This window comes from Macaca fascicularis, chromosome 10 (assembly GCF_037993035.2).
Source record: "Macaca fascicularis isolate 582-1 chromosome 10, T2T-MFA8v1.1".
NCBI lineage: Eukaryota > Metazoa > Chordata > Mammalia > Primates > Cercopithecidae > Macaca > Macaca fascicularis.
The window spans coordinates 21,029,622-21,053,268 of NC_088384.1; the positions used below are offsets into that span (position 1 = coordinate 21,029,622).

General features: G+C 51.0%; 1 protein-coding gene across 3 annotated transcripts in view; it reads right to left on the reverse strand.

Moving 5' to 3' along the window:
• Positions 1 to 2,265: 2,265 nt before the first annotated feature.
• Positions 2,266 to 23,647, reverse strand: part of TCN2 (transcobalamin 2) — a 42,352-nt gene continuing 20,970 nt past the window's right edge. Inside the window, exons 1-9 of one of the 3 annotated variants that reach the window (XM_005567585.4) lie at positions 23,365 to 23,639; positions 19,624 to 19,816; positions 17,844 to 18,013; positions 16,394 to 16,546; positions 15,426 to 15,598; positions 15,113 to 15,299; positions 13,421 to 13,586; positions 6,588 to 6,703; positions 2,266 to 2,863 (exon numbers count right to left, since the gene is read on the reverse strand). In XM_005567585.4, coding sequence (XP_005567642.3) covers positions 2,802 to 2,863; positions 6,588 to 6,703; positions 13,421 to 13,586; positions 15,113 to 15,299; positions 15,426 to 15,598; positions 16,394 to 16,546; positions 17,844 to 18,013; positions 19,624 to 19,816; positions 23,365 to 23,428 — 1,284 coding nt within the window. In that variant the 5' untranslated portion in view covers positions 23,429 to 23,639 and the 3' untranslated portion in view covers positions 2,266 to 2,801. Of the gene's footprint in view, positions 2,864 to 6,587; positions 6,704 to 13,420; positions 13,587 to 15,112; positions 15,300 to 15,425; positions 15,599 to 16,393; positions 16,547 to 17,843; positions 18,014 to 19,623; positions 19,817 to 23,364; positions 23,640 to 23,647 lie in introns of those variants that run through there. The other 2 variants (XM_065522272.1, XM_045363808.2) reach the window with 2 other exon arrangements.

Below are 23,647 nucleotides of genomic sequence, written 5' to 3' on the forward strand. Positions count from 1 at the left end.
TGGGCAAGTGAACAAGCAGAGGTTTGGGGTTCTGGGCATAGACATTTCACCTTAAAAATGAGACCGATCGCCGGGCGCGGTGGCTCAAGCCTGTAATCCCAGCACTTTGGGAGGCCGAGACGGGCGGATCACGAGGTCAGGAGATCGAGACCATCCTGGCCATCCTGGCTAACGTGGTGAAACCCCGTCTCTACTAAAAATACAAAAAATTAGCCGGGCGAGGTGGCGGGCGCCTGTAGTCCCAACTACTCGGGAGGCTGAGGCAGGAGAATGGCGTGAACCCGGGAGGCGGAGCTTGCAGTGAGCTGAGATCCGGCCATTGCACTCCAGCCTGGGCGGCAGGCCATTGCACTCCAGCCTGGGCGGCAGAGCGAGACTCCGTCTCAAAAAAAAAAAAAAAATGAGACCAATTGGCCGGGCGCAGTGGCTCACGCCTGTAATCCCAGCACTTTGGGAGGCCGAGGCGGGCTGATCATGAGGTCAGGAGATAAAGACCACCCTGGTTAACACAGTGAAACCCTGTCTCTACTAAAACTACAAAAAAATTAGCTGAGCGTTGTGGCGGGAGCCTGTAGTCTCAGCTACTCGGGAGGCTGAGGCAGGAGAATGGTGTGAACCCGGGAGGTGGAGCTTGTAGTGAGCCGAGATCGCGCCACTGCGCTCCAGCCTGGGCGACAGAGTGAGACTCCATCTCAAAAAAAAAAAAAAAAAAAAGGCGGGGGGACTGATTTTGCATTTGGCTTCCTGGTACACCTAAGTTTTTTTCAATATAAAATAATGGTTTTTTTTTTTTTCTTTCTTTTCTGAGATGGAGTCTCACTCTGTTGTCCAGGCTGGAGTGCAGTAGCGCAATCTTGGCTCACTGCAACCTCCACCTCCTGGGTTCAAGCAATTCTCGTGCCTCAGCCTCCTGAATAACTGGGATTACAGGTGCACCTCCACCACGCCTGAGCTAATTTTTGTATTTTTAGTAGAGACGGTGTTTCACCACGTTGGCCAGGCTGGTCTTGGCCTCCTGACCTCAGGTGATCCTCATCCTCCCAAAATGCTAGGATTACAGATGTGAGCCACAGCACCTGACCCAATGTAAAGAAATATTTTAAATTGCCTACTTCCCCTATCTTCCCAGACCCTAAGTATTTGAAGATGGTGCTCTAGGAGGTTTGATTTGCGGCTTCAAGGACTCCAAGTGTGTCACTATCTCTTCCCAGGCACGTGGACCCAGACCTCATGGGCTGTTCATCAGAGGGTCCCTCTCTGAGGACAGGACCTCTTCCTAGCCTTGGTGGGGTGCAGCATAGGGGGTGCCTGCCTGGGCTGAACCCCACCTTCAAGAGGGCAGCCCAGAGCCCCTAAGCCCCTGACCAATGAGAGGCAAGATCCCCGCGTCGTGGTTGCCAAGGCCTGGGGTGGTGCCCTAATGGTGCCTTGGGGAAGAGCAGGGAGTGAGACCCTAGCTTCGGGGTCCCAAGGCTCCAGTTGAGTTGGGGTTCTGCCATACGATTATAACCATCATCGAAGCCTCTTATTTTCAGTATTTTAGTGGAGGAGCTGCGAGGCTGTCCCAGGCCAGGTCTGTGTCCCTGAGCGAGGTTCCCACAGCCTCACTGCCTAGTCTGTGACCTTGCTGAGTCACTTTTCCTTTTTGAGCACCAGTTTCCTGATTTTTTTTAATTTTTTTAAATTTTTTTATTTTTTTTATTTTTGAGACGGAGTTTCACTCTTGTTGCCCAGGCTGGAGTGCAATGGCGCGATCTCGGCTCACTGCAACCTCCGCGTCCAGGGTTCAAGCAATTCTCCTGCCTCAGCCTCCCGAGTAGCTGCGATTACAGGCACGCAACATCACACCTGGCTAATTTTTTGTATTTTTAGTAAAGATGGGGTTTCACTATGTTGGCCAGGCTGGTCTCGAACTCCTGACCTTGTGATCCACCTGCCTCGGCCTTCTAAAGTGCTGGGATTACAGGCATGAGCCACCATGCCCGGCCTCCCAGTTTCCTGATTGGTAAAGCAGGATAAAAATGAAAATATCAGCAACCTCATAAAGTTGTTCAAGATAGTATCTAGCAAGTGAGTGCTCAGCAGATAGTAGTGGGTGCTCAGTCAGTAGTAGTCAATGTCGTCAGTGCTGGCATTCCCATCACTCCCCCAATGCCCAGAGATGGCTCAGCCACCCTCCACTCCTCCCCGATGGGGTTACTTCCCCCTTCTCTTGTCCCTACCCCTGCACCTGAGGAGTATGAGGCACTAGGCCACTGCAGCAGGTCCACAGGCCATCAATGCTTTAATTTTGTCAGAGGCGGGCACTGAGCACCCTGCCGAGGTCTCCCCAGCTACTGTGCCACAACCAGCTCGGAGCTGCCACTCTAATAGCAGAGTGGAGAGCTGGGGTCAGGGCCATAGCCCCTAGGCTGAGGAGGCCTTCTTGCAGGACCCCAACCACAGAACAAGTGGTCCTTACAACACCTGCGGCCTGCAGACTCCTTTTCCTTCTGCCAAGGAGTCTGAGATGCTTCATGCCCATCAGACCATGGGGTGGCCTTCGTGGGAGACCTGCAGGGCCAGGCTGGCCAGACCTGGCCAGAAAGACTTCCCAGGGAAGGTGCTTGGCTCCCTGTTCCAGGGTAGGCCGTGGTGTAGGGCCCTCGAAGGGGTTGTGGCTGGGGTGATCCCAGGGGGCATTGCTCCAAGGGCACAGGAGGTGGCAGCAGGGTCAGGCAAGTTCCCGTTCCAGGGACATCAGGAGGGAGGGTAGAAGCCCAGGGAGTGTGCGAGGCTGCTGGGATGAGGGAGTTCAGGGGCTACCAGCTAACCAGCCTCAGCTCAATGGTTTCTCCATCCTTGGGTCTGTAGTCAGCAATACCTGCAGAAACAGATTGAGCAAGGCGGGGTGAACTGGGCAGAATATTGTACCCTGCAACCTCATCTTCCAGTCTCCCAACCCTGAGGCCAGATTCTATAAGAATCCACCCGGGGCTTGGTGGTGAGAAGCTGGAACCTCCCCAAAGCCTGCTCAAACACTCTGAACTCAGCTTCCTAAAGGGTTCCTGAGGCCACGGGCTCATCTGGCAATAAAAACACCTGACAGGAAGGGTCGCTATCTTTGTAACACCCTAGGGGCCATCAGGAAGAGAAACTTGCGCAGTGTGGTCTGGAGAGGGAACCAGGACCACGCATGAAGTCTCCCGGGAGTCAGCCTTCACTCACTACAGAGAATCCAGGCTCTAGGAGGACGCCTGGATTCAAGCCCCAGCTCTGTCATTCATTACTGCTGTGACTCTGGACAAGTTATTTAACCTCTGAGTGAGTGAGTGTCGGTGAGCTTGTTGGTTAGGTGGGAATGCAGCCTGCAGGGGAGCTGAAAGGGCCCTCTGAGAGAGCCAGGTGTCAGAAATGTTCCCTTTCAATGGAGGTGCTATGATCCAAAATGTCTGCGTCGCCCCAAAATTTAAATGTTAAAACCTAACCTCAAAGGTGATGGGATCAGGAGGCCTTAGGGCCTTTGGGAGGTGATTAGGTCATGAGGGTAGAGCCTCATGAATGGGATAGGAAAGTGCCATTATAGGCCGAGCAGGGTGGCTCACACCTGGAATCCCAGCACTTTGGGAGGCCGAGGCAGGTGGATCACTTGAGCTCAGGAGTTCAAGACCAGCCTAAGCAACATGGTGAAACCACATCTCTATCAAAAATACAAAAAACTAGCTGGGCTTTGTGGCATAGGCCTATGGTCACACCTACTCAGGAGGCTGAGGTGGGAGGATTGCTTAAGCCTGGGAGGGGGAAGTTGCAGTGAGCTGAGATCGTGATACTGCACTCAGCGTGGGTGACAGAGTGAGACCCCCATCTCAAAAAAAAAAAAATATTTTTTAACTACCATTATAAAAGAGGTTCCTTCACCAGGCAAGGGCCAGGAAAATATTTTTTAAAGAAATTTAAAAAGAGGCCCCAGAGGCCTGTCGTGGGGTGGGGGGAGGGGGAAGGGATAGCATTAGGAGATATACCTAATGTAAATGACAAGTTAATGGGTGCAGCACACCAACATGGCACGTGTACACATATGTAACAAACCTGCATGTTGTGCACATGTACCCTAGAACTTAAAGTATAATAAAAATAAAGAAAGAAAGAAAAAAAGAGAAAAAAAGAGGCTGCAGAGAGTTGCCTTGTCCCTTCTACCATGTGAGAACACAGGCAGCAGGTACCACCAGAAAGTGGGCCCTCATCAGACACTGAATCTGTCGGTGTCCTGATCTTGGACTTCCCAACCTCCAGAACTGTAAGAAATACATTTCTGTTATTTAATTTAATTTAATTTTTATTTTATTTTATTTTGAGATGGAGTTTCACTCTTGTCGCCCAGGCTGAAATGCAGTGGTGTGGTCTCAGCTCACTGCAACCTCCATCTCCTGGGTTCAAGCGATTCTCCTGCCTCAGCCTCCCGAGTAGCCGGGATTACAGGCGCCCGCCACCACCCCCAGCTAATTTTTTGTATTTTTAGTAGAGATGGGGTTTCACCATGTTGGTCAGGCTGGTCTTGAACTCCTGACCTCAGGTGATCCACCCGCCTCGGCCTCCCAAAGTGCTGGGATTACAGGCATGAGCCACCGTTTTCTGCTGTTTATAAGCCACCTAGTTTATGGTATTTTGTAATAGCAGCTTCAATGGACTAAGACAAAAGGGAACTCAAATTATAACTCTCATCCACTTTCCACCCCAAGGAAGATAGAGGAGTGATTTATGCAACTGGTTGATTTGGGAAGAATAAACTAGGCATGTGTAGCCTGGGCTCTCTCTGTTTTTCTACTGGGAGTGGGCTTCCTGCTAGACTTAAGGGCAGAGTGGGTAGGAGGTAGAGGCTACAACTGCCCAGGTCTGCTTCCTGGCTGGGTCCACCTAGCTCTCACCCTAAGCTACATCCTCCTGTCTTTATCAGTAATAGAACTGGCCAGACTTGGGGTCTCCATCTGTAGCTCCTATTTTTTATTTCCCAATTTATTCAGAATGAGAGCAAGAAGAAAGAATGCTTTTTAGTGGGCTCCCTCAGAAAGTCCCACCTTCTCGAAAGCACTCGCCACAATGCTTGACATATGGTAAGTGCCCCATAAAAGTTCTTTAGGGGTGGAATATAAAGGCAACTTAAGTAGCAAGAGTAGGGACAGATGACCTTTAAGGGTCTGTTTGCAGGCCAGGCGCGGTGGCTCACACCTGTAATCCCAGCACTTTGGGAGGCTGAGGCGAGCAGGTCACTTGAGGTCAGGACTTTGAAACCAGCCTGGCCAACATGGTGAAACCCTGTTGCTACTAAAAATACAAAAATTAGCTGGGCATGGTGGCACACGCCTGTAATCCCAGCTACTTGAGAGGTTGAGGCAGGAGAATCACTTGAACCCAGGAGGCAGAGGTTGCAGTGAGCTGAGACCTTGCCATTGCACTCCAGCCTGGGCAACAGAGCAAGACTCCATCTCAAAAAAAAAAAAAAAAATATATATATATATATATGTATATGTATATAAAAGTTTTACCAAGTAGAAATTTTAAAATTATACATGTGGGCAACATTTTATTTCCACTGGATAGCAAGGCTCCACTTTTTTATGAAAAACTTACTGGCATATTTTTTAAAGTATCTAGAGGAAAAATTAAGTAATTTTGGCAGGGCATGGTGGCTCATGCCTATAATCCCAGAACTTTGGCAGGCAGAGGCAGGCAGACCGCTTGGGCTCTGGAGTTTGAGACCAACTTGGCCAACATGGTGAAACCCCATCTCTACCACACATAGAAAAATCAGCCGGGCATGGTAGTGTGTGCCTGTAGCCCCAGCTACTCAGGAAGCTGAGGTGGGAGGATCGCTTGAACCCGGAAGGTTGAGGCTACAGTGAGCTGAGATTGTGCCACTGCACTCTAGCCTCGGTGACAGAGCAAGACTGTATCTCAAAACAAAAACAAAAACAAACAAACAACAACAACAACAACACCATGTTATTTTGGCTGGGCGCGGTGGCTCACGCCTATAATCCCAGCACTTTGGGAGGCTGAGGCTGGTGGGGATCACCTGAGGTCAGGAGTTCAAGAACAACCTGGCCAACATGGTGAAACCCCATCTCTTTTAATAATACAAAACAATTAGCTGGGCATGGTAGCAGGCACCTGTAATCCCAGCTACTAGGGAGGCTGAGGCGAGAGAATCACATGAACCCAGGAGGTGAAGGTTGCAGTGAGCCAAGATCGCACCACTGCACTCCAGCCTGGGCAACAAGAGCGAAACTCCGTCTCAACAAAAAAAAAAAAAAAAAGAGAGAGAGAGAGACGTTATTCTTACGTAGGAGGAATTCTAGGTGATTTAAATTTTCTTCTAGTTCTTTTTTTTTTTTTTAATAATCTATTTAGTTTCGTAGAATTTCCACAATAACTTACATAAAAATTCTAAGACTTCAGTTCAATATATTATATCCAACTTTGAGCATCATTGATTTTGTGAAGCTGTGGCCCAGGAGGGTGCTAGGGAAAGCTGGGGTAAGTTGATGAAGCCTCTTGGCTGGGTAAACTTGGGGTAGGGGGCACGTCCAGGGTGTCAGGCCACGACTCACCTTGCAACAGGGGCGTGTCGGGGTCTCGGAGGAGCTGCCAGAACTCCCTTTCCCCAGCCGCTTTCCCCATCACGGAGGTCAAGTAGGGGCCTGACAAGGAGGCCTGTGTTTCATATCTACAAAAGGGAAAGGCAGAGAGAGAGAAGAGGCGGCTGTCGTCCCTAAGGGCAGAGGCAGAACTCACCCACAGCAGGAAAATCCTCTCCAAGCTCTTTGGGCCGACACTAGTCAAACCCTTTCCAGGCCACCTAGCCACAGGTCTGTGGTCTCAACTCCTTCCCCTCCAGACCCCCGATCCTGCCTGCTCAGGCTTCATCCTCTCCACGCTGACCATGACCATGGCCTCCAGGAAAGGGGCATCTATTATGTTATCAGCTCAGCAGTTGTCCCCTCTCTGGGGGGCTGATGTTATGGGGCATGAGAATCAGAAGCTGCCAGTGTCACCTAGAATGTGTACAATGTACAATGAGAGAAGGTGAAGCCTGCATGCAGAGAGAGGGAGGGTCATGGGAAATGGAGGCAGAGACACCTGGCAGTGGCACTGGGTCTCTGTGGCTCAGTGGCATTCCCCTCTTCTTGGGGCTGCATGGCTCAGCTACCTCTCTGATTCTACATGCTCTACACCCACTGTTGTGGAGAGGGTTGGAGTTCAATTTCTGGCCCTGGCAGCCAAGAGACTCCTCACTCACACTCCCTCTTTCCTGAGCTTCTGGCCTCCAACTTTGAGTTTCTCCACTCTGTCTGGATGCCACTGCCACAGGAAGTCTCTTGAAACTCCGTGAGCCTGGGCCAGGCACAGCAGCTCAAGCCTGTAATCCCAGCACTTTGGGAGGCTGAGGCAGGCAGATCACCTGAGGTCAGGAGTTCGAGACCAGCCTGACCAACATGGAGAAACCCCATCTCTACTAAAAATACAAAATTAGCCGGGTGTGGTGGTGCATGCCAGTAATCCCAGCTACTGGGGAGGCTGAGGCAGGAGAACCACTTGAACCCGGGAGGTGGAGGTTGCGGTAAGCCGAGATCGCACCATTGCACTCCAGCCTGGGCAACAAGAGCGAAACTCCATCTCAAAACAAAACAAAACAAACTCTGTAGGCCAGGTCCTTCGTCCCTCCCACAGGAGGAAGCAGCACGATCAGGGCTTCCCCTGGAAGAATGGCTTGAAGAGATGAGTGGGATTTGCCAGAGGAGAAGGGAGGAGAGCGGGGCAGAGCCGAGAGGAGGCAGAGGGAAGAAAGGCACACAGGTGCACAGAATTTGGGGGAATGGTCTTTCAAAAGAGCGGGGTCAGGCCAGGCACGGTGGCTCATACCTGTCATCCCAGCACTTTGGGAGGCCGAGGCGGGTGGATCACTTGAGGTCAGGAGTTTGTGACCAGCCTGGACAACATGGTGAAACCCCATCTCTACTAATAACACGAAAATTAGGCTGAGTGTGGTGATACAAGCCTGTAATCCCAGCTATTCAGGAGGCTGAGGCAGGAGAATTGCTTGAACCTAGTAGGCGGAGGTTGCAGTGACCTGAGATCACACCACTGCACTCCAGCCTGGGTGACAGAGCAAGACTGCTTCTCAAAAACAAAAGCAAACAAACAAACAAACAAAAAATAACAACAAATGAGCGGGTTCTGGGAGAATGCCAATGAATGAAAAGGAGGTGAGACCATCGAGGTAACGGAGGAGTGATGTGAACGGATGCATCTTCCAGAAAGTACCCTCTGGGGTAATACAGCCCTAAGTTATTGAAGGTTGCAGTCTTAGAGACAGAGGGATTTTTTTGGTTTTAAGAAACACAGGCTGGGTGCAGTGGGTCACATCTGTAATCCCAGCAGAGGCAGGGGCAGAGGCAGGTGGATCACCTGAGGTCGGGAGTTTGAGACCAGCCTGGCCAACGTGGTGAAACCCTGTCTCTACTGAAAATACAAAAATTAGCCAGGTGTGATGGTGGGCCCCTGTAATCCCAGCTACTTGGGAGGCTGAGGCAGGAGAATTGCTTGAACCCAGGAGGTAGAGGTTGCAGTGAGCTGAGATTGTGCCACTGCACTCCAGCCTGGGCGACAGAGTGTAACTCCCTCTCAAAAAAAAAAAAAAAAAAAGAAAGAAACACAAATCTATTTGGGGTGACTTAAGCGAAGGGAAAGTACTGTTCTAAGGAATGTCACAGAGTAGCCCTTTTCCCGTTCCTTAACTCTGCAGGGCCATGTGCTGCACAGGGCCACCTCTCTCCACATCTGTCTATCTGTCTATCTGCAGTAGAGCTTTCTCTGCTGTGCATTCAGGGGCCTCAAATGTAGTCTTCATGCCTGAACCCAGTTCCGGCATCCACACACATTAACAAGAGAACCATTTCTCAGACTGGAGTCCACAGTGTCTTCCCAGAGGTCCCTGAGCTCTGAATAAAAATGTTAAATTCAAATTGTCTTTCATTTTGCTGACAATATTCAAACCCGAATACCAGCCGGTTCTGGGTAATCTCAGTCTGTGGGTCTCAGCCCTCCCAAGGGCACTCAGCCTGTGTGTGGCCATCAGTGACTGCGCTGGTGCCCAGCAGCATTGCGCTATGTGCCATAGGCCACCAGGAAGGGAAGGGAGGTGGCCCTCATAGTGAATGAAGTGGCTGAGCCAGGGCAGGAGTGCTCAGGCTTCACTGCAGCTCAAATACAGGGAGGTACTAAAGTGCAGGCCGGCGCCTCTGCAGAGCGTCCTTATTTGAATGGTATTGGTTTTTAGACTTTTCTTTTTTTTTTTTTTTTTTTTTTTTTTTTTTTTTGAGACGGAGTCTCGCTCTGTCGCCCAGGCTGGAGTGCAGTGGCGCGATCTCGGCTCACTGCAAGCTCCGCCTCCTGGGTTTACGCCATTCTCCTGCCTCAGCCTCCTGAGTAGCTGGGACTACAGGCGCCCGCCACCGCGCCCGGCTAATTTTTTGTATTTTTAGTAGAGACGGGGTTTCACCGTGGTCTCGATCTCCTGACCTTGTGATCCGCCCGCCTCGGCCTCCCAAAGTGCTGGGATTACAGGCGTGAGCCACCGCGCCCGGCGGTTTTTAGACTTTTCTATTTAATTTACAAAGTTGTTGGGGATTTAAAGCTGCCTAGTGCTAGAAAGAGAAAGGACTTTTTTGTGTGTGGTAGAGGCAGGGTTTCGCCATATTGGCCTGGGTGGTTTTGAACTACTGGCCTCCAGTGATCTGCCCGCCTTGGCCTCCCAAAGGGCTGGGATTACAGGTGTGAGCCATCACACTCAGTCTTTTTTTTTTTTTTTTTTTTTAAAGACAGAGTCTTCTTCTGTCATCCAGGCTGCAGGACAGTGACATCATCATAGCTCACTGCAGCCTTGAACTCCTGAGCTCAAGCTGTCCTCCCACCTCAGCCTACTGGGTAGCTAGAACTACAAGTGCACACCATCATGCCCAGCTAATTAAAAAAATTTTGGGGGGCCGGGCACGGTGGCTCATGCCTCTAATCAGTACTTTGGGAGGCTGAGGTGGGTGGATCACTTGAGGTCAGGAGTTCGTAACCAGCCTGGCCCACATGGTGAAACCCAGTTTCTACTAAAAAAATACAAAAATTAGCCAGGCATGGTGGCACACGCTTGTAATCCCAGCTACTTGGGAGGCTGAGGCAGGAGAATCGCTTGAATCCAGGAGGTGAAGGTTGCAGTGAGCCGAGATTGCACCACTGCACTCCAGCCTGGGCAACATAACAAGACTCCACCTTAAAAAAAAAAAAAATTGTAGAGATGGCAGTCTCACTATGTTGCCCAGGCTGGTCTTGAACTCCTGGGCTCAAGTGATCCTCCTGCCTCAGCCTCCCACATCACTGGAATTATAGGAGTGAGCCACCACCTCTGGCCAAAGACTTTATATTTAGTAAACATATCAGTACACATCTAAGTCATATTACAGAAGAAATAACTCAACCTGGGGTCTGGGAGAATTTTTGTACTTTGGAGGAGTCTTTGCATATCTCTGGTCTGAGATTCCCTGGCCTAGAGGACCTGAAGAACCCAATTGTGGGCCCTCCCTGGATGCAGGATGCTGTTCTCCAGGAACTCCCACTGGGGACAGAAATTGGCGCCCATTGGGAACAGAAACAGGTCCATGATTCTAGGGGAGAAGTCTGTGGTCTGCGTGACCTGGTGGAAGGCACTCAACTTCTCTGGGCTGGACTCCCTACTGATAACATGAGAATTACATTCATCTTATTTCATCATGGGCAGGACCTAGTATCAAATAGCAGTCCAGACATGCTCATTCTCAGACTGGTCTAAGCTCAGGGTGAGAAGCAAATGTAAGGACATTGTCCAACCTCCTTGAGGTAATTAATAAAAGGATTGGGCCAAACTTATTTCATAATAAAAGTTCTTATTCTGGCCAGCCACGGTGGCTCACGCCTGTAATCTCAGCACTTTGGGAGGCCAAGGTCGGTAGATCACTTGAGTCCAGGAGTTTGAGACCAGTCTGGGCAACATGGAGAAATCCCATCTCTACAAAAAATTTAAAAAAAAAAACTTTGCCAGGCGTGGTGGCGCATGCCTGTAGTTCCCAGCTACCTGGGAGGCTACGGTGGGAGGATCATCTGATCCTGGAAGGTTGAGGCTGCAGTGAACTGTGATTGTGCCACTTCGCGCTAGCCTAGGTGACAGAGTAAGACCCTGTCTCAAATAAAGTTGAGATATAATAAAAGTTCTTATTCTGGGCCAGGCACAGTGGCTCACGCCTGTAATCCTGGCATTTTGGGAGGCTGAGGCAGACAGATCACTTGAGGTCAAGAGTTCAAGACCAGCCTGGCCAAAATGGCAAAATCCCATCTCTACTCAAAATATAAAAATTAGCCAGGTATGGTGGTGCATGCCCATAGTCTCAGTTACTCAGGAAGCTGAGGAAGGAGAATCGCTTGAACCCGGGAGATAGATGCTGCAGTGAGCTGAGATTGTGCCACTGCAACCCAGTCTGGGCGACAGAGGGAGACTCCATCTCAAAAAAAAGTAGATGGGTGTGGTGGTGCATACCTGTAGTCCCTGCTGCTTGGGTAATTTGAGGCTGCAGTGAGCTATGACTGTGCCACTGCACTTCAGCCTGGGTAACAGAGCAAGACCTTGCCTAAATAAATACATGGCCGGACGCAGTGGCCCATGCCTGTAATCCCAGCACTTTGGGAGGCCAAGGCAGGCAGATCACCTGAGGTCATGAGTTAGAGACCAGCCTGGCCAACATAGTGAAACCCCATCTCTACTAAAAATACAAAAATTAGCTGGGCATGGTGGTACACGCCTGTAGTCCCAGCTACTCAGGAGGCTGAGGCAGGAGAATCACTTGAACCCAGGAGATGGAGTTTGCAGTGAGCCGAGATTGCGCCACTGCACTCCAGCCTGGGCAACAGAGGGAGACTCTGTCTCGAAATAAAAAAATAAATAACCATCCTGGCTAACACGGTGAAACCCCGTCTCTACTAAAAAATACAAAAAGCTAGCCGGGCGAGGTGGCGGGCGCCTGTAGTCCCAGCTACTCGGGAGGCTGAGGCAGGAGAATGGTGTGAACCCGGGAGGCGGAGCTTGCAGTGAGCTGAGATCTGGCCACTGCACTCCAGCCCGGGTGACAGAGCGAGACTCCGTCTCAAAAAAAAATAAATAAATAAATAAAATAAATAAATAAATAAATGGGCCGGGCGCGGTGGCTCAAGCCTATAATCCCAGCACTTTGGGAGGCCGAGATGGGCGAATCACGAGGTCAGGAGATCGAGATCATCCTGGCTAACACGGTGAAACAACGTCTCTACTAAAAAAATACAAAAAACTAGCCGGGCGTGGTGGCAGGCGCCTGTAGTCCCAGCTACTCGGGAGGCTGAGGCAGGAGAATGGCGTAAACCCAGGAGGCGGAGCTTACAGTGAGCTGAGATCTGGCCACTGCACTCCAGCCTGGGCGACAGAGCGAGACTCGGTCTCAAAAAAGATAAAAAATAAATAAATAAATAAATAAATAAAAATAAATACACAGACACAAGTTGGGCCTCCAGAGCCTGGGTAACAGAGTGACACTCTGTCTCAAAAAAAAAAAAAGTTCTTACTCTGGCTAAGCATGATGGCTCGCACCTGTAATCCCAATATTTTGAGAACCTGAGGTGTGAGGATAGTTTGAGGCCAGGAATTTGAGACCAGCCTGGGCAACAGAGAGAGACCCTAGCTAAAAAAAAAAAAAAAAAAAAAAAAAAAAAAATTTGCATTAGCCAGGGATGGGTGGCACGTGCCTATTGTCTCAGCTATTCGGGAGGCTGAGGCAGGACAGTAGAGTTGCTTCATCCCCAGAGTTTGAGGCTGCAGTGAGCCGTGATTGCACCACTACACTCCAGCCTGGGTGACAGAGTGAGACCCTGTCTTTTAAAAACAAACAAACAAACAAAAAGCAGTTCTCACTCTGATGAAAGCAACGCTGTGTTGAGCGCTTGCTACGTGCTGGAACTTGCACATATAAAAAGCACATGCCACCATCTCTATGTGTACTAACTCCCGGACTCCTCATACTGGCCCTGCAGGGAGGGGGCACAACTGTTCTCCTCAGTGAATTGTGGGTGCCTACCTGGAACCTAGCTGGTTAGAGCTGGGATTCCAACTGGGGGGTTCTGCCTCCAGAGCCTGCTCTCTCAATGACAATGCTGGCCTATGGCTCCCTGTTTCCATAACACCATGGGCAACAAAGGAGTGGAGCAGGTAGAAGCAAAAGCAGGGCCAGTGTCTCTCCCGAGGGAACCCTCTCCTCTGTCCCCTGTCTCTTCCGTGACCCTGTATCAGGCATGTGGGGCTGGGGTGGGGGTGAGGACTGGGAGGTGGGAGTCTCACGTGAATCCTCCTAACTCACGGGCCTTCTTCAGGACATCTTCCACGGTGGACCCGGCAAGAACAGAGATGGATTGTCTGTATGGCAGCAAGAGGCTAAGCACCTGCAGTGTGACACTGATAACCTCTTGGGTCTGAGGAATGGTCTCGGCAGCTGGTTCCAACATGACTGTGCCAGGGAGAAAGGAAGGGGTAGTTGGTGTGAGGACAGGGATCCTGGATATTTGTCTTCCTGTCTTCCCTCAAAGACATCTGGACCTTGTCCTTCCCCAAGTCCTCATCTCCATCAATGCCACCACCACCTGCTCAGCTGAAACCTGGCTTCCATCCCAGCCTCCCCTGTCCCTCATTCCCCACATCTCCCACCACCCAAGATCAGGCCCCTCACTGGTTCCTCTGCTTCCAGTATCCTTCCTCCCACCTCTCTGGCACCTAGCACTCCAGAGGGCTCTTTCTAGAACATGTATTTGTTCACAATGCGTCTCTGTTACCCTGATGGGCTCACCTCCCCTTCATTCATCTGCCTTCCACTCCGTCATTCTCCCAGATCCCATTCTTTTGCAAGACGATTCCTCAAAATTCCTTCAAACTCTGTGCACCTCTGTGTCTTTGTTCTTGCTGCCTCTTCTCGGCTCTACTCTATCCATTCTTGTTTTTTTTTTTTTTGGAGACAGAGTCTCATACTGTCGCCCAGGCTGGAGTGCCATGGTGCGATCTCGGCTCACTGCAACCTCTGCCTCCCAGGTTCAAGTGATTCTTGTGCCTCAGCCTCCCTAGTAGCTGGAATTATAGGCATCAACCACCACACCTGGCTAATCTTTTGTATTTTAGTAGAGACAGGGTTTCACCATCTTGCCTAGCCTGGTCTCAAACTCCTGGGCTCAGGCAATCCACCCGCCTCAGCTTCCCAGAGTGCTAGGATTACAAGCACGAGCCGCCGTGTCCAGCCTCCTTCTTCTCCATTCTTTTCTTCTTTTTTATGTTTTTTTTTTATTTTTTATTTATTTATTTTTTTTTGAGACAGAGTCTCACTCTGTCACCCAGACTGGAGTGCAATGGCGCAATCTCAGTTCACTGCAACCTCCACCTCTGGGGTTCAAGTGATTCTCTTGCCTCAGCCTCCTGAGTCGCTGAGATTACAGGCACTCGCCACCACACCCAGCTACTTTTTTGTATTTTTAATAGATGGAGTTTTGCCATGTTAGCCAGGCTGGTCTTAAACTCCTGACCCCAGGTGAGCCACCTGCCTTGGCCTCCCAAATTGTTGGGATTACAAGCATGAGCCATTGCACCTGGCCTCCTTCTCCATTCTTAATTGGCAAATCCAATCACCTCCTTAGCCCCTTTCTCAGAGGAAGCCTGGATCATGCTGCTACTGGGGCTTATCATGTTGTATTAGAGTTAACCAAAATGTGTCTCTCCTCATTCATTCCTTCATTCATTCATCCATTCACTCAAACATGTCTGTACTGGGTATCACACAAGCGGTATGCCCAGGGCTCTCCATTTAATGTCTTCCTCCCCACACTGTCAGCTTCCAGAAGCTGTGACCACATTTTGGCTGCTGTGTCCCATGCACACCCACAAACTTGTGCAGACTCAGCAAATCAGGACGAAGCACCCTCCCCTCACTGGGACGTCAACGCATGCGCAGCAGATTGTAAAGGGCTGTGCTTCCACAAAAGGCTGGGCTACCTCGTGGTGCCAGGCAGTCTGGGAAGATCAGATCAATGTAGGTCTTGTGGTTCAGAACAGGCAGCAGCTGGGAAATCATGAGAGCATTCTGGAAGGCTCCGTCCTGCAGACTGGCCAACAAAGCAACGCTCGCCTTGAGACATGCTGTTCCCAGCTCTGCCCCAGGCATGGAGGAGGTCATGAGCAACTGGTGATAGAGTGGGGAAGAGAGGGAGGAGGTCAGCCGGTGGGGAGGGGCTAGGTGCTCCAGCCCCTGAACACTCCCCGCTCACTGTTCCCCAGGGTGGCCATGGCTCCAGAGTCTCTTTCCCACCTGTAATGCCAATGGGGTGCTGTAGACATTCCCAAAGTGGCCCTCGGGGGTCTGGGCCTTCAAGATCTTCTCTCGTACCGTCTTGATGGCCATGGTGATCCGTTGTCTCCGACGAGGGTTGAAGTTTGAGCGCTTCAGACAGGTGAATGCCAAGCCTGCCATGGCAGCTGTGTCTTGAAGGGGGGAACAGAACACGTGATGAGCTGGAGAGCCAAGGGGCCAGGACAGGTGGGGGCTTAAGAGTCAGGCCCTTGTAGCTATGGGCAACCACAGGAGGGCTTGGAGAAGAAGGGCAACATGGTCAGATCAGCAGAGGGCACCAACTCAACCTGGTCTGCCCAAGACTTTCCTTGTCTGGACCCTGAAAATCCTATGTCCCAGGAAACTGCTCATTTCTGGGCAAACTGGTTTGGCTGATCACTCTGCAACTTGAGGGCTAGAGGTTAGGGAGAAGGACTGGAGGAGGGAGGCCCGAGAGGACTTGACCCTATACCACCTATTTCCAAACTTGGCCACACGTTGGAATCACTAGGGGAGTTTTATTTTATTTTTTATTTTTTGAGACAGAGTCTCACTCTGTTACCCAAGGCAGCGGTGTGATCTCTACTCACTGCAGCCTCCGCTTCCCAGGTTCAAGTGATTCTGCTGCCTCAGCCTCCCGAGTAGCTGGGACTATAGGCATGTGCCACCATGCCCAGCTAACTTTCGTATTTTTAGTAGAGATGGGGTTTTACCATGTTGTCTGGCCTGGTCTTGAACTCCTGGCCTCAAGATATCCACCTACCAGCTCCAAAGCTGACTCACAGCTGGAGCATCACCCATGAGCCCCACCAATTCACCCCTAAAAGACTTGATACGGAGGGGTCCCAAGGAAAGGTGAGTGTGGGGCCAGGGTATGGAGGTCATCAGTGCAGGCCTGGGGACTGAGGGAGTGCCAGCCTGGCCTCAGTAGGGTCTGACCTACTCACCCACAGAGTGGTGGCCCTGGTGGAGAGGTTCCACAGCATACAGGAGTTTGTCTACCACGCTGCCATGGACCCGCTTCTTGTGGAGACACAGGGCCAGAATGCCCAGGCCATACTGGTAGTAGCTAGTGTGGGGGTGGCCCTTGTGATCATGGCCTCGGAGGGAAAAAAAAACCAAGTGGTTGCCTCTCTGCCCCCACCCAGCAGCCAGCCCCACCAGCGCATGGGACCCCTGGTCTGCACTTTCCAATACACTCCTTTGGGTCATGGGATCCTTCATTCCTTCACTGCCTCAGCCCATACGTGCTGAGGTCTCACTGTGCATCTCACTGGGCTTAGAGGAAGCAGGAGACCCATGGCAGATGGGCACTGCGCAGTTCAGGCCTCAACCATAGCAATTGCTCATGAGACTGCAATCGTGATGGGAATGCAGACCAAGTAGTGATATTTGGGTGGCTGGGAAGTCAAGACAGGATCCTCCAAGGAAGTAATGCTGGAGAGGGCTGGGGATGGGTGGAGGCAGAGCCAAAGGTAGAGCAGGAGTGAACTGCACGTCGTGGAGCCAGTCCAGATGGAGGGAGCCTGTATGAAGATACCGGCTTATGAGTTGAGAAATGAGAAAGAGCCGTATGGCCGGAGCCCACAGAGGGCAGGTGTGTGTGGGAGGCAGAAAACAGATGAGCAGAGCTGGGGAGAAGGCAAGGTAGACAGGCTGGGCCACAGAGCAGTGAGGGGCCCCTGCAGAGTTTAAACAGTGCCAGCAAGATCAGGTTTATATTGAAAAGGCTGGCTCTGGCTGTTGTGTGCTGGGTCAAGTCAGGGCAGGAGAGCTAGTAGAGACAAAGGTGTAAGTCATAAGCAGGCTGTCCAGTTGTCCCGAAGGTGGATAATCAAGTCAATCTTGGTGGCTTCCCAATACAAGACTTGCCAATGGGCCGGGCACAGTGGCTGATGCCTGTAATCCCAGCACCTTGGGAGGCTGAGGCAGGCGGATCACCTGAGGTCGGGAGTTCAAGACCAGCCTGACCAACATGGAGAAACCCCATCTCTACTAAAAATACAAAATTAGCTGGGTGTGGTGGTGCATGCCTGTAATCCCAGGTACTCGGGAGGCTAAGGCAAGAGAATCGCTTGAACCCAGGAGGCGGAGATTGCGGTGAGCTGAGATCATACCATTGTACGCCAGCCTGGGCAACAAGAACAAAAATCCGTCTCAAAAAAAAACCAAAAAACACAAAACACCTGTCAATAGAGTGTGTGCAGCGTGGGAAAGGCTGGATCAAGGATGACTATGGGGACAGGTTCAAGCCTTGACGTGGGCAGTGAGACGGGCAGAATGGATGGTGGGAAAGACGCCTGGGGAGAAAACCCAAAGTTCTGATTTTCACTAGAGAATATCATCTGATGAGCCCTCCCAGGTGCTCCCCACCCCCAGCCAATGGTGTCTGCTCACCAATGGCCCGCTTCTCATCCTCCAGGAACCGCTTGAGCTGTGAGACCAGCCTGTCCCCCTTGTGGCCCCCAACAAACTCGCAGTTGGCCCTGAGAGCGAGCAGGTAGAGGGCCAGCTGGCCCATGGAAGGCTTGCCGTGGCAGTCACTGTCATCCTCGCTGAAGGCAGACCTAGGACAAGGCCAGTTAATGGCTTTGTGAGAAAGTGCCACGCAGTAAGCCTGCTTGGAGCGCCCACCCCACCAGCATCACAAAGTGGAAAAAATCTTAACAGTGGGAAGCATTAATAAAAGCACCAAAAGTAGGTGTGTTAGCTATATTGTTGTGAGGTGTATGCCACAAATATTTAATAAAGATGAACAATTAGATTCAAGGATAAACTCCGAGGGCTCCTGCATCCAAATCACCTGTGCCTGCCCCACTATTTTGTCCATACTTCACCCACATGCCCCCTCCTTTCTTTTTCATTTTTTTATTTTATTTATTTATTTTCTTTGAGACAGAGTTTCGCTCTTGTTGCCCAGGCTGGAGTGCAGTGGCGCGATCTCAGCTCACCTCAACCTCCGCCTCCCGAGTTCAAGTGATTCTCCTGCCTTGGCCTCCCGAGTAGCTGGGATTACAGGCGTGAGCCATCATGCCCGGCCAGATTTTTATTTTTTTTACCGAGATAGGATCTCACTGTCTCCCAGGCTGGAGTACAGTGGTGCCATCATAGCTCATTGTAGCCTTGTTCTCCTGGCCTCAAAAGATCCTCCCACCTTAGCCTCCGGAGAAGCTGGGACCACAGGCATGTGTCACTATGCCTAGCTAATTTTTTTTAATTTTTGTTTCTTTCTTTCTTTTTTTTTTTTTTTAAGAGACGTGGTCTCAATATGTTGCCTAGGCTGGTCTCGAACTCCTGAGCTCAAGCAATCCTCCTGCCTCAGCCTCCCAAAATGTTGGGATTACAGGTATGAGCAACTATGCCTGGCCTTCTTTTCTTGCCACCCCTGCATCCACTTCTCAAGAGGGAGTCTGAGGAAGAGGCGCTTCATGGCTGCCCCTGATTATTTACCTCTCATTCAAACTCCAAAACAGGCCTCTCTGTAATGCCTCTTGAAAAGGGAGTACAGAAAGATGCTGCTTTTGGGTTGGTGCAGTGGCTTATGCCTATAATTCCAACACTTTGGGAGGCCAAGGCAGGCAAATTACCTGAGGTCAGGAGTTCAAGACCAGCCTGGCCAACATGGTAAAGCCCTGTCTCTACCAAAAATATAAAAATTAGCTGGGCATGGTGGCATATGCCTGTAATCCCAGCTAGTCAGGTGGCTGAGGCACAAGAATCACTTGAACCTGGGAGGTGGAGGTTGGGGTGAGCCAAGATTGTGCCACTGCACTCCAGCCTGGGCAACAGAGTGAGAAAAAAAAAAAAGAAAAAAAAAAAGATGCTACTTCTGGACTCAGTATGAAAGAGTGTGGTCATGGATTAGTGATGTCTGCCTCATGCATGGGAGGGGAGCACACAGAGTCAGATGCTGCTTCTAGGCTTAATGTGGAAGACTGCAGTCATCGATTAGTGATGTCTACCTCAGGCACACTAAGGGAGTACAGAGTCAGATGCTGCTCCTGGGCTTATCAAAAAAAGAGTACAGCCATGGATTAGCGATATCTGCCTCAGACATCACTGAGGAGGGGCAGTAGTAGCAAGAGGAGCCCTGCATTAGCATCTCTGATCTAATCCAACCAACCCCTTCATTCTATACACAGAGAAAGGCCCTCCATTGAAGAGACTGTGGTAATACCCTAGGAGGCACTGCTGGTAACCAAGCTTGAGGCTGTGCAGGTAGAGGTCCTCCTTGGTCCCCGCCTGCAGGCTGGAGAGGCGCAGGCCCACATAGATGCTGGGGTTCAGGTGCTCCGGGGAAAGCCGGTCCATCCAAGGCAAGAGGTGCTGGCCCAACTTCTCTACCAGATGGCTGTCCACCTCTGGTATTTCTTAGGAAAGAAAATGGTGCAAGTGAGGTCACAGGGCCAGGCCACCAGCAAAGAAGTGCTTTGACGTTACCAGGGCCTTCCCCAGGGAATACATGTCCTCACCCCCACCTCCATCCAGCACACACCAACTTGCAGGGGGAACTGCAGCCATACTGAAAGGCAGTGGGAGGGAAAAAGGAGGGAAGCATGTATCCCAAAAGAGCAGTTGGAGCCAGCCAGCGAAAGAGGTGGCAGGCTGAAGGTAGAGGATGCTATTGCCAGGCAACCACTCTGCCCATCAGCGGTGACGGTGAGACTGTATGCCAAGCTGTGGGGTGTGCCCAGGCACCTTGCCCAATCTCACTTGGTCCTCATGCCAGTCCTGTGATGTAGATACTGTCATCATTGCTTTGCACAAAAGAGGAAACAGAAGTTCAAAGTCATGTCATGTCTTACACAAGGCTGCAGAGCCAAGGATGGAACTAACTGCAAAGCCCCTGCTCTCTGGTGCCCTGCTGAATGTGTGCACTACCTGTTTACAAAAACATCGGCCCACATGCACAACATGTTACACATCAAATGTTCAAACAACACAGACTTCCAGCTGCTGAACTGAGGCTGCCTGGTGAACTTCCTCCATGAAGATCTCAAAATAATGCTTTTCCTGCTATCTCTGTTTAAGTGAAGAGGATCTGAGATTGTGAGATGAGCTCTTAGAAAACAGCCACAGCTTTTGCAGCCATTTACCTGTTGCAGTTGTATTTATTTGAAGCTGTGCAACCAAAATACTGAAACACCCTGGAAGTGGAAGCCTTACGGATAGTTCCAAGGGACCTGAGCTCAGCACAGGGTAGTTTAGAGTAGTTTGCCTTGGAGGCACCTTGGACTTTCTGTCCCCGTTTACTGCCTCCCAGTTGCTGCTGGGCTCCAGCTGCCTGATGGTGGCCTCCACTGTGCCATATCCCAGGGGACTAAGAAAAGGAGCTGTTGCAAGATGCCTCATCTGCCTCCTGGGCCTCCTGGTGCGAGGACCAGAGCTCCTAGAACACAGCTCCATCTCTGTGGGTTTGGGTCCCACAACCTCGTGTCTGTTTTCCCGACAGCTCCAGATATCTGTTGCTATAAGGTAGCCATCCACTAGCATGAAACCCTACATAATCCTTTGCTGTGTGGGCCCAGACCAGAGCACATGGCTGGTTTCTCACCAGATGTTAATGAAGAGAGACTGGGGGGTTGCTTTTTTCCCTTTCTCTCACTCAGAACCAATTTTGATGTCTATCTCCATTTCTCTGTCTCTCTCCCTCAATGTCTCTGAGGCTCTCTGGGTCTGTCTCAGTCTCCCCCAGCCTGTGTCCCTCTGGTCATCTGTGCCTCCTCACCTCTCTTTCCTTCTCCCTTTTCTTGAAACTCGCAAGGGAGTTCCCTGACCTCACCCTGGGCTCTCACCTCCAGCACGATTAGTCAGCACAGGGTTAGAAACTGAAAGACCAGGATCCAGCTGTAAAGGGAGAGACTGACAACCACAGAGCAGCCTCCTTAGAAGGAAGGGGACAGGCAGATTCACCTAGGGTAATAAAAGCAGCCCTGGGTGAGCTCTTGCCCTACCAGGCCAGCCAGGCCAGCTAAGGGCTGATTGCTGTTGACATTCACAAGCACAGGAGCCAGACAGAGTGGCTCATGCCTATAATACCAGCACTTTGGGAGGCCAAGGTGGGAGGATCGCTTGACCCTAGGAGTTTGAAACCAACCCCATGCAATATAGTGAGACCTCATCTCTATAAGAAAATTTTTTAAAAAAGAAGAAGAAGGAGAAAAGGAAGCACAGGAGCCCACTTTGCATTAGCGTTTGTGCAGTGATCCCTGTCAATTTCACAATACACACACAGAACTTTAAACTGGAAGAGCAGGTGTCATGGGATCCTCCCTTGTACTACACCAAGGAGGAAGGCAGGGGAGCATTCTTAGCCCATTTTACAGGTAAAGGAATGAGGCTGGGCGCAATCAAGTGACTCAGCACAGATATTTGCACCCCAAATCCCAGTTCAAGGTTCCCCAGACCCCAAGGGATGGGGGTTCCTGTGGGGTCAGGCTAATGGACTAAGTGTCCAAGGCTGAGGACCAGGCCAGCCAGGTCTGCAGGAGGGAAAGTTCTGGCTGGTTGAACCCAGAACTCCCCTGGGAAACTGTCCAGACATGAACCAAGAGCTGGGGTTCCTGGGCCCAGACCTGAGGAGTCTGATTTATTTATGGAACACAGATGAGAGGCTTGGAGTTCTGGCTGGGCACAGTGGCTCACGCCTGTAATCCCAGCAATTTGGGAGGCCAAAGCAAGAGTATCACTTGAGCCCAGGAGTTCGAGACCAGCCTGGGCAACATGGCGAAACCCTGTCTCTACAAAAAATACAAAAATTAGCCGAGCATGGTGGTATGCACATGTAGTCCCCAGTTACTTGGGAGGCTGAGGTGGGGGGATCACTTGAACCCGCGAGGCAGAGGTTGCAGTGAGCCAAGATCGTGCCACTGCACTCCAGCCTGGGCAACAGAGTGAGAACCTGTCTCAACAAAAAACAAAACAAAAAAAGAAAAGTTCTAAAAAACTAAGTTCAGCAAAGCTCTGGTAAAGGTGGAGCACCCTGAGCGAGTCACTCAGCCCCTCCAACCCTCGACTTCTTTACTTGACACCTGGATATGACTGCACCCACCTCTCAGGGTTTCCCCAGAGTTACAAGAGCCCACGGTGGTGAAAGTGTATTGCTGAGCATAATCCTAGGTGCAGAGGAGGGGAAAAGAGGCGTGGGCGGCCCAGAGTCCCGAAGCCTGCCTTCTGCCTCCTGTCTGAAGGAGCAGCCCTGAGCCTCTGAGCTCAGACTCACAGACAGGTCCCAGGAGACAGTGTGCTCCAAGAGACCCCTTGGGGCACAGAGCTGGAGCAGGCAGGACCTCTGAAGACTCACTTCCTGCTGCCTAGAATGTGTGTCCCCCACTCCTTTCCTGCCAGCTCCTTTTCTTCCTTCGAGTCTCAGCTCCCATGTTCCCTCTCGGTCCTCAGAAAGTCTTCCCCATGCCCAGCTATTTTTAAATTTTTTTTATTTTTTGTAGAGATGGGGTCTCCCTATGTTGCCCAGGCTGATCTCGAACTGTTGAACTCAAGCGATCCTCCCGCCTCAGCCTTCCAAAATGCTGGGATTTCAGGTGGGAGCACCTAACCATTGATTTCTTTTGTCTGTCCCCCTTCCCCAGAACACAAGCTCTAGGATGGCAGGAATTAGACTTGTCTCACGCCTTGCACATTCCCCAAAGGCTAACACTGGGCCTGACACAGAAAAGGCTCAGTAACTATGTGCTGAACGAATGTGTGAACTAAAGACTGAATTAACGGAGGAGATCTTGTCTGGTGAGGAGTCAGACATATAATCAGTCGCAATACGATGTGTTAAATGCTGAGGTCCAGCTAAGTCCAAACTGCTATGGGAGCCCAGAGGGGCAGGTAAGTTCCCCCATCCTATGCCCCAGTCACCCTCCTAAGGACCCAGAAGGAACAAGGCACAGGACAGAGGCGAGTTACTCACCACAGATCTCAGCGAGGGCCCCCAGGACCCCCAGAAGGAAGAGGAAGGCCCCAAGGTGCCTCATGGCAGCAGCAGGTGGGTGAGCAGTGATCCGGAATCGGGAGAGACTCCTGGGGCTGGCCCTGCTGAGGCTCTCCTGACCACAGCCGGTCACCGCTCCGAGACAGGCAGCTTCCTGTCACTGATTAATCCTCCAGGCCTGCAATGCGCTGCTAAGTCAGCAGAGAGAGAGGGTGGAAAGGTCTGTGGTGGCAGGGAACAGAAGGCCAAAGAACAGAGGAAG